The 9,611-nt window shown below is 37.3% G+C and overlaps 1 protein-coding gene across 1 annotated transcript in view; it reads right to left on the reverse strand.

Annotated features, from left to right (window-relative positions):
• Positions 1-9,611, reverse strand: part of myom2b (myomesin 2b) — a 27,733-nt gene that overhangs the window by 14,927 nt on the left and 3,195 nt on the right. Inside the window, exons 6-22 of the mRNA XM_014001864.1 lie at positions 7,928-8,016; positions 7,558-7,608; positions 7,177-7,341; positions 6,671-6,832; positions 6,351-6,492; positions 5,838-6,037; positions 5,532-5,585; positions 5,326-5,453; positions 4,954-5,137; positions 4,678-4,852; positions 4,318-4,439; positions 4,028-4,215; positions 3,733-3,859; positions 3,436-3,614; positions 1,490-1,604; positions 1,118-1,280; positions 867-973 (exon numbers count right to left, since the gene is read on the reverse strand). Of these exons, the coding sequence (XP_013857318.1) occupies positions 867-973; positions 1,118-1,280; positions 1,490-1,604; positions 3,436-3,614; positions 3,733-3,859; positions 4,028-4,215; positions 4,318-4,439; positions 4,678-4,852; positions 4,954-5,137; positions 5,326-5,453; positions 5,532-5,585; positions 5,838-6,037; positions 6,351-6,492; positions 6,671-6,832; positions 7,177-7,341; positions 7,558-7,608; positions 7,928-8,016 (2,351 nt within the window). The remainder of the gene's footprint in view (positions 1-866; positions 974-1,117; positions 1,281-1,489; positions 1,605-3,435; positions 3,615-3,732; positions 3,860-4,027; positions 4,216-4,317; positions 4,440-4,677; positions 4,853-4,953; positions 5,138-5,325; positions 5,454-5,531; positions 5,586-5,837; positions 6,038-6,350; positions 6,493-6,670; positions 6,833-7,176; positions 7,342-7,557; positions 7,609-7,927; positions 8,017-9,611) is intronic.

Consider the following 9,611-nt stretch of genomic DNA (forward strand, 5'->3'; position numbering starts at 1 on the left):
TATATATATACATGTATAGTTTAAATATTGGAGAGTCATTGGCCTACATGTGTTTATTCAGCAGATAAATGTTCAAATTAAGACAGAAACAAATAGATTCACAGGAAAAGCACTGAAGCATTTGTGACGCAGTCTGACACTGTGGTTCAGTGTTGCTTAAAGCCTGCCCACATCAGCTTTTGGATCCTTTGTAACGTGCTTGAAAAACCCAAACTTTATAAAGTAGCAGATCAAAAACATATTGAGACTTAAGGTGAAATATCTGCMGGCTGAAGGGAAGAGAATCAGCAGAGGTTGCACTGAATAACACATCACAGCTGGGCAGCACCGTGGTGCAACAGGGGGAAAAAATACAGTGAAACTCTTGACAGAAAGTCTTTTCCTAAGAAGACGTAGTGATAAAATGCACACACTGCCCGAGGCTTGGAGAAATAATATAAGCAATGTGCTCAGATGGTATTCATCAGCGGTCTGGAGAATTTTTTCCATTGCCAACATGCCAGTGAAATCATTTTTAAGTACAGTCTCATTGCTTTCATCTTAACTGCATCCCACACTTCACCTCAGCCCCTCAATACACAACGTCTTTTTGATTTTTTTATTGCTTCACTCCATGCTTCAGTTGTACGTATCTGCATGTTACTGTAACACTGTTCAATTTTTTTATTATCAGGGCAAAAATGATCTGTTTTAAATCACACGTCTCAACTGGATGTAATACAAAYGCTGGAGAAAAACAGAGAACCTACAGCAGGATCAGAATAAATTCCATTTGTGTGGGGCTGCAGATTCTGTTTCCTGGTTAAGGAAAGTTTTGGCTTATTTGTTCCAGAAGCCCACCAACCCAAGTTTAAATGAATCAGTACCTTCGGCTGAGATTGTATAGCTGGATGACACTCCACTCGTGTTGGTGACAGAAACAGAGTATGATCCAAAATCTTCTTTATTTGGGTTCTTAAAGACTAGCTTCGAGCTGTGATGCAGTAGGAAAGAGATAAACAAAAGCACAGAGAGTGATATTAGACAAAGATTGTAATACTGTGTGGCYGTGTCAATGATTTGCAATAACACTRGTGTGAGTGAGGCCGTGTGTGCCTGCAGGTGTCTAACATCTTACTGGCTGCCTTCAGTATTAATCACTAGTCCTTTGGAGAAATCTGTGATTTCTTGATAATCTTTCTTCCAGATGAATTGAGAGCCCTCATTTATTTGGCAGGACTCAAACGACAGAACAATGTCACCYGACTTCTCATCTACCACACAGGAGACCTCCTGGGTACCTTCAATACACAAACACACACAAGCACATRAACTGTAGCTAATATTGGCTCAAAAAGTGGCACTGAAAGCTTGACTTCTAAAGTATTTTTGTGAGGTTTTGACCTCCAACACTTTCATAAAATGTGTATCATACAAAAACACAACCTTTRCTATATTTTATGGTGCCAAAACTATTTAAAGGTTTTTATTTTCTGTTGATAGTGGTTACCTGCCACAGCTCTGGCAGTCACAGGGTCAGAGGGAAACGAGGCCATGCCCACTCCTGCAGCATTAACCGCACGCACTCTAAACACGTAGACTGCACCTTCCTCAAGACCTTTTACCTAAAAACACACAGACACAGAACCAATGTTGAGAGAACAAGCTAAACTTCATACTTTTATAAAAGTTGACAMACAGACTCACTGAAGGTAGGCGAGCCAGTAAAACAGTGGCAAACTTTTCAAGCTTGTCAAGAAAATCTAAAAACTTTGTTGGTAAAAACAATGTACTGGTCCGACAAAAACACTTTAGTAGTCTAGATTAATGACAAACATGACCATGATTGTAAACTGAGATATTTTATTGTTGTAATAAAAAAAACCTATGTGCTCATTTTAAAGTTTATCTCTGCAACATGTTTCATAATAAGCACAGCAGGTTTACCACTGCATTGCATCACTTCTTTTTTTTTCTCTCCCAGCATTGTTTAACCAAAAAGTTTTCTCAGCCTTGCTGAGATTCTAAAAGTTGATTCTAAAAGTTCATAGGAATAAAATGTTTTTTTTTTCTGTTGTTGTTTTTGTTTTTACATGCAGAAAAGTTTTTGAATTTATTAAACATTTAAAATTTTCTGTTTTGTTCTGTTTTGTTTTTCCATTGTAACCTCTCAAATGATAAACTTCGGGATTAATGAAGTATTTGCCCTCAGAGTTTTACAAAGAGCCTGTTTACAGTTATAACACAGCCCCTTTGTTTTATTTGAACTTGGCCAGAGTTTTGTGTGTTGTGGGGAGGGGAAGATCTCCTGTGCAGAGCACAAAGAGGGGTGGAGTTGAGGGGGTTGGGTGTGTGAGTGTGAGGGGGAAGTGGGCACAAAGGAGGTTAGTAACTTGGCATAAAGGCAAGCTCTTAAAATAAATTTGGAGGGTAAATTTAGTTTGGAGCTGTTTTTAAGGACAATTTGATATTAAATTTACTCTGTGACTTTTAATATTTGAATGCATTGAGTGTATGAAACATTGCAAAAATATCCATCTAAAAATTAATTTAAATTACTACAGTCTGAATCTTCTCAAATTAATAACATTTAATAATCTACCAGTGCAGTAAAAAAAGATTCCTTGAAATAAGGAAAACTTTCCAGGCTAATAAGATTAATACTCTAACATTTTATGCTCTTGCTTAGTAAATCAGGCTCAAAATAAGGATAAAAATAATTTTTGGTTGTATATAAAAGTGTAAGATTTGGTTAGATCAACAATTAATGCAGTGAAGTGACTGCCTACTGTTCAAAACAATAAGTTATTAAGCTGCACTTTAAATCAGGTCAGTTTCTTGTTACATTGGAAACATACTGTATGTGTCCTCTTTTTTGCAGCTGAATAAGGATTAATTAATTCAGGGTTACTCCAAAATACAGGCTTCATCACTTATCCTAATTTCCTGCAACAAGCCCCTCTTGTTAAGTTGACCAAATGCTTATTTGAACATTCCCTCTTTCATTTTTTTGTCCTTATCCAAAATGTTTTGCTTTAACATTTTCCCTCTATGCTATTTTAAAAATTTGTGAGTCACTGGAGTTGGCTTTATTTACATTTTAAGTAGCTTTGAAACTTTAAAAGAAAAAAACAATGCAGAATTAAACAAATTAGCAAAATAATCAATTAAATTTACTCACTTATCACACTGCCATTCATTTACTACATTATTTTATTTTATTTTTTTGGAAACAATCCTCAGTTTTCAAACTAAAATTTCTTTTTTGCATTTAAACTAGTAATTACTTACTTTATCCACTAGATGTCAGTATGAAACCGTTTAAAATATTCTCATTGGCATGTTTGTAAAACTAGTGCCAAAGATCCAAACGTTTATATTGATGCTTGTAATTACATGTTATGTTAAACTTATATAAAGATAACATCAGGTACTAAAACCTGAAGAACTTGTTACCTTCAGGAAGCACTGACTGACAGGTGCCTCATTAGCTACAGTCCAATCAGAGGTCCCCTTCTTAGAATACTCAACATGGTAGCCTGTGATTGGTCCAGAACCAGTATAGAGAGGCTTTTGCCACTCAATTACCACTGAGTGATCTCTCACTTCACAAAACGTCAAGTCATAAGCAGGGCCTATAGGAATGGAAGACAGGAGAATGGAAACAATGTTACGAAAACAAAAACTCTTAATGTAAGATAAAGTTTCATCATGATTGGGATGAAATCAGACAAAAGACAAGTTTTTACTGACCAGGCTCTGGCATTGTCCAGGCCTCGCATGTGAAGTCGTCTGAATGTTTGGATGCTGGTCCGAGGCCAGCCAAGTTGGCAGCATAAACATGGAACTGAAAGACTGCTCCTCCAGTTAAGCCCTCCACCTGTCAGGTAAATATCATCAAGGTGACCAAAATCCAAGTTATTGTTTGAATCATACAGTGTTTTATGATTCACCTAAGTCAGTTTTGTGCAAAGCAACTAACACAAAAAAGTTGAAATTGTAGTAAATATGTGGGATTTGAAGCCATCCACACTGACTCATATGTTACCTTATAAAGTCTTTCCTTGACTGGTGGTATGTGTATTTCCCTCCACATGGTTGTTCCGCTGCGTCTTTTATCCACATAATATTCCTTGATCTCTGCGCCTCCAGAATGAAGAGGCTTCTTCCAGCTCAGAACCATTGAACGGCCGTCACAGTTAACCAGCGCAATGGCGTAAGGAGCTGAGGGGGTGGCTAAGAATACAGAATCAAGTGTTTATTTTCAAAAGGGCAACAATTTACCTTAAAGAAATCAATTTTAGGATCTGCAGTGGCCATAAATGTGGCAATACTGACTGAGAGCAGCTCTGACACTGAGAGGTGCAGATTCCTGGGATTCATCACTGAGACCCAGCTCATTGATAGCCTGGACACGGAAGACGTACGTTTCTCCTGTGGTCAGACCACTAACCACAAATCTGGAGAGAGAACAAAACACTTCTGAGTATTGCTTTTATTTTTGCCTCTATCATGCATTTGATCTTTTCTTTTTCCTGTTAAAGGTTGTGTGAGCATAACATATAATTCTTCATCAAATAGCATGTTTCCAGTCCGTCACAGAAACACAACCAAGCACACTCGCACTGCTTTGAAAYCAATAATCAATCTAACATACACAGAAACACTGAGTGCGTCTGTGTTTGGCCTAAAACATACTTGATGTTCTTGTGAGGTTTGTGATTGGCTGAGGTCCAGTTGTTGGACCCCTTCACACACTGGTCAATATAATAACCAATCAGATTGTTGGGTTCTTTTGGAGGAGCCCACTGAATGAGAACAGAAGTGTTTGTTTCTCTTGTTGCAATCACCTGACCAGGAGCAGATGGCACACCTTAATGCAAAATATATATATAAGTTTTTTTAGTTACAATAGATTAATACATCACATTATTCACTAATCATGAAAGAGTTTGGAAAATAGCTGAAACAGACCTTTAAGTTGCTGTGTTTCAATAGGTCCAGTTGGATTTGATGGCTCACTGTTACCGTACATGTTAGCAGACAAAACTCTGAATTTATATTCTTTGCCTTCTGCCAGGTCAAAAACAGCATAACGAGGGGATCGAATAGGAACTTTAGTGTTAACGCGCTGCCAGGCTTCAGTGTTCACCATGGCCTGTGGAGACACACAGATCCAAAAYATTATGTTTCAAGAAATTAAAGGACAATATTTGCATCAAATGCAGAACCACAAAACTTTAGTATTTACCCAATTCAAAAGGAGCATTGATGAGAGGTTTTCATAAGAATAACTGCAGAGTAATTTCTAAAGTAACTGGGTAAAGTATGACAGTTTTTTGTTACCTTTTCAATATAGTACCACATGGGAGCCTTGCTTGAATAAGCTGGGGCTTTCCAGCTCAATACGACATATGTCCTGTCTATTTCTGAAGCATAAACTCCTGATGGAGGTCCTGGAGGCTTTCCTTCAGCTGAAAAAAATACAAAAAAAGCCAATCATATAATCACAACCAGTTCGAAAATTCACATTTATGTTTTTTTTTTTTTACCTTCAACTTCATCATAATAAGACACAACGTCCAGTTTTCCTCCAAGCTTTTTGGCTGCAGGAAGAAAACAACATGACTGTTGGTCTACATTACAAGGACATKTATTATAATGTATTTAGTTGCTGGTGTGATCACCGTTGATAAAGTTAATGAAAGTGCATTATGCAGCATTTTTTTATGTATATACTGACGTTTGAAACCACGCGTTTATACAGACTAAAGCATAATAAASCAGCATTATTTAGAGTCTTAAATAAATTGTATTAAAAATAATAATAATAATAATTAATTAGAATTGACACCCACTATGAAGTCTCTCTAACTCAGTAGGATCCATTGCAGCAATCGGGTCAGACATGCGGGAAGGTTTGCTGATTCCGTGCGAGTTAACGGCTCTGACTCTAAAATAGTAGGAGTGTCCTTCAAACAGGCCAGACACCGGGTATTTACAGATCTTTATGGGATGATCGTTGCATTGGGTCCAGTTCTCAGTTCCAACTTCACATCTTGAAATAAAAAAGTAATAAAAAGATAAGTATGAGAGATAAATAATTGAAATGTTGGCAATTGTAAAATTGACTAAATCAATAGAACAGTCTGAACTATTTAGACATCTACGTTTCTGATTTTATAGTGACATGGAAAAAATAAGTTTAAAAACATACYAAATCTGGTCACACAAAATACAAAAAGATATTTGTCTATGGAAAACAACAGCTATGCAAACAAACATAATGTTATCACAAAAGAAATCCATTAGTTGATTTTTTTTATGTCACTCAATTTAACTTTTTATCATGTGCATGTCAAAAGTCCTACTTGTCCACAAAGTATCCAAGGATTGGRCCCTCTGTGGTGGTATTTGGAGGCTTCCATGACACAATGACATAGTCTCTGTTGGCATCATGGATCTTTATGTCCATAGGAGCACCAGGTGCACGAGCAACAGGAGGGGGACCATCTRAACCAAAGGAAAATGAAGAGGGGTCTTTTGAAATAGTGCATTATAATGATAATAAAGGTCAATCAATCCAAGTAAAATCAAAGRTCAGAATTTTAAATTGAAAATATCTAAATTCTTCATAGTTTGGCTACTGTTTTCACATGGTTGGCCATCTGCCTGTGATTTTTAATTTTACCTGCGACTGAAACAAATGCACTRTGCTCCGCTGTGCCTCCCTTTGTGACCATACGCAGAGTGTACAGGCCTTCATCATCTTTGTAGAGGTTTGGAAGAGTCAATGTGCTGAATCCTCTGCCTGTTTCAATCTTTACCCATTTAGAGTCAAACAGACGGGTGTCTAGAAACAAAATCGATTCACGCATGAATGCACAGCATAAATTCAATTATAATGAAAACTGAATAAAGTGATTCACCACATAAAAACATTAACCTGAAAGAAATGTGTCTTCTCCCAGACACACACAACATGAATAAAACTGTTCATAAATTTAGGGATTATTAGAGGAGCCCTTTTTAGCTATGTTCTATATAATTAACAGGCAATAAAAATATAGACTTTGAYATTTTCTCATTTCCTCTGCTGTGCCGCTGGCTGCATATCAGCCAGCTTCTGCCTGGTGGTCAGTTCACATTAATATAGCAGATTTTATTTGTCCTAAAATATTGCTTTGAAACAATTACCATCTCTATACCACTGTGCCTCAGGCTGCAGGTTGGCCAGGTTGGGGTTCAGGGTCATGGTGGCAGATAGAGTGGCAGATTCTCCCTCTGTGGCAAATATGGGGCCAAACGTCTCYTCAAAAGTTATGTGGATTTTAGTGTAATGGATCTTGGGAAGCATAGCAGCTGGAAAACAAGGAAAYAACAAAAAATATTGACAGTTATTGGAAAAGGGGCATAGAGCTGYTGTAACAGTTTATTAATTTGTTTTTCTTTTTTTTTTTCAAAAATGGGAAAAATATATTTAGTTCATATGTTGCAATAGTTCTAGCATAAGAAATTACTAGTATTACAATATCTAAACCAAAAGAGAGCTGAAGATAATCACAGTAAGATGCTTACCTGTAAAAGGCAGCCATGCATATGGACTGGATTCCTCCTCATCCTTATATCCTTTATAATCAAAAAAGGGGAAAGTTATTGATGATGCCATAAAAATAAAGACTGGGAAATCGTACAAKCAGACACATGGTAATCTCACTGTTGTAGACCAAAATGCTTCTTCAGTTTGATAGTAAATCATTCATATCATTGATTAAATTATCAACTGAATCAGAAGATTAAAACTATGATAGAAAATAGCACACAATTCTAGCTGTATAACATTTTCTTTCCTTCTCATTTTCTAGTATTTACTTTATTATTAAAAAACAACACTTACATAAGAGTTAAATACTGTTGTTGTACATTAAAAAAACACGTGATAACTTACGCTTTACTATGATGGATGCCTGACTAGAAGCCTGTCCATGGCTGTTACCAGCGACAGCAGTGTACAGAGCTGTATCATCAGTTGAACATCTATAAAACAAAATCAATTTGAAGAAGTTACAAGTCATTACGTCACTCAAAATCACCGTAGATCACTGTATGATGACAATAAATATCTGTCCTATCTTATCCCAAACTAATGATGCTCAGTTTTTAAGACAGGTATTTTTCTTTTCTTTTGGAACAACAGGTCGCCTTCAACAAAGGAAAATATTTTAGTCTAAAGTAGACTCGTGTATGATAGAGGAAGTAATGTTTGCAGTAGTAAAGTTGTGCCTTTGGAAACAGGTTTACAAGAAAAAGGGTTGATCTTGTTCCCTGTTAGTTTTTTGATGTGTTATTGATCATTCTTTGAGTTAAGAAAAAGACATAATGAAAAGGAAAAYGCTCATTTATCTGACTTCTTATTGCTTTAAGAACATTCAGTGAGCTGAAGAGACCCATTCAAATAGTGATGACTAAAAGAGTCTCGGAGTGTCATGTAGCACTGAGGTCAGCACTTGAACAGCTGAGCTTCCGAGGACTGGAGCGTGAGCAGGAATACATTCCGGTCAGTCTGCAGTCACACWCTCAGCTGCTGCTGAGCTGATTACCTTCATCTCAGTTCGTTCGAAATATTTAACAGCAGAATATTTTAGATGGCTAATCATCCATTGTTCAGACAGATATTTGTCCAGTCAGCATGTATATCAAGACGTAAAAACACATTAATAAACAAAGAACTACATCATATGAACAGTTTTAAAATGGCTTTAAGAAAAGTAAAGAAATTAAATCAAAGTAATGTACAGACATTGAGGTTTAACAATAGAAATTGTATCATTTCACGTTTTGAATCATAACATAACATTTTAGTTTAAAAGAACAAAACGTCACATTTTTCATCATCACTGTTTGATAGAGTAAGCTCATTTTGACCGCTCGTATCAGAAAAAAACTTTTCTTCTTTTTTTTCTTTTTGTTAAGTTAATGACCATAGGTGAGGGGAGCATAGACTACCTGATAAACAGAGAGATTCCCCTTGTAGTTCAGCTCTGTCTTCAGCCCAACAGACAGAGTTTGCAACACTGTGGAAGCTGCAACAATCAGCCTGTCGATCTCAAGCTCCATTCTTCCTTTCCTCGAGAACAAAACCCTGAGATACTTGAACATCCTCATTGAGGCAATACTGCACTCCAAGCTCAGAAAMGGGCAATCCACTCTATTCTGACAAAGGACCACAGACTTGTAGGAGTTGATGGTCATCCCAGCYGCTTCACWCTTAGCTGCGAACCGCTCCAGTGAGAGCTGAGGATCACGGCGCGATGATGCCGACAGGACCACATCATCCGCAAACAGTAGCAGAGAGAATCATGAGGCGACTGGAGYGGACTTCCTCTGCCCCCTGGCTGCACTGACAAATTCTGTTCATAAAAGTTGTGAACAGAATTGGTGACAACGGGCAGCCCTGGCAGAGTCCAACTCCCATGCTGAAGGGGTCTGACTTGTTGCCGGCAATGTGAACCAAACATTTGGACCACTAATGACTGAATGACTCGTAACAATGATCCCTAACCCATAGTGTATCTTGAGGAACACAATCAAATGCCTCCTCCAGGTCCACAAAACACACACACACACACACA

This window comes from Austrofundulus limnaeus, unplaced genomic scaffold (assembly GCF_001266775.1).
Source record: "Austrofundulus limnaeus strain Quisiro unplaced genomic scaffold, Austrofundulus_limnaeus-1.0 Scaffold10, whole genome shotgun sequence".
Classification (NCBI taxonomy): Eukaryota; Metazoa; Chordata; class Actinopteri; order Cyprinodontiformes; family Rivulidae; genus Austrofundulus; species Austrofundulus limnaeus.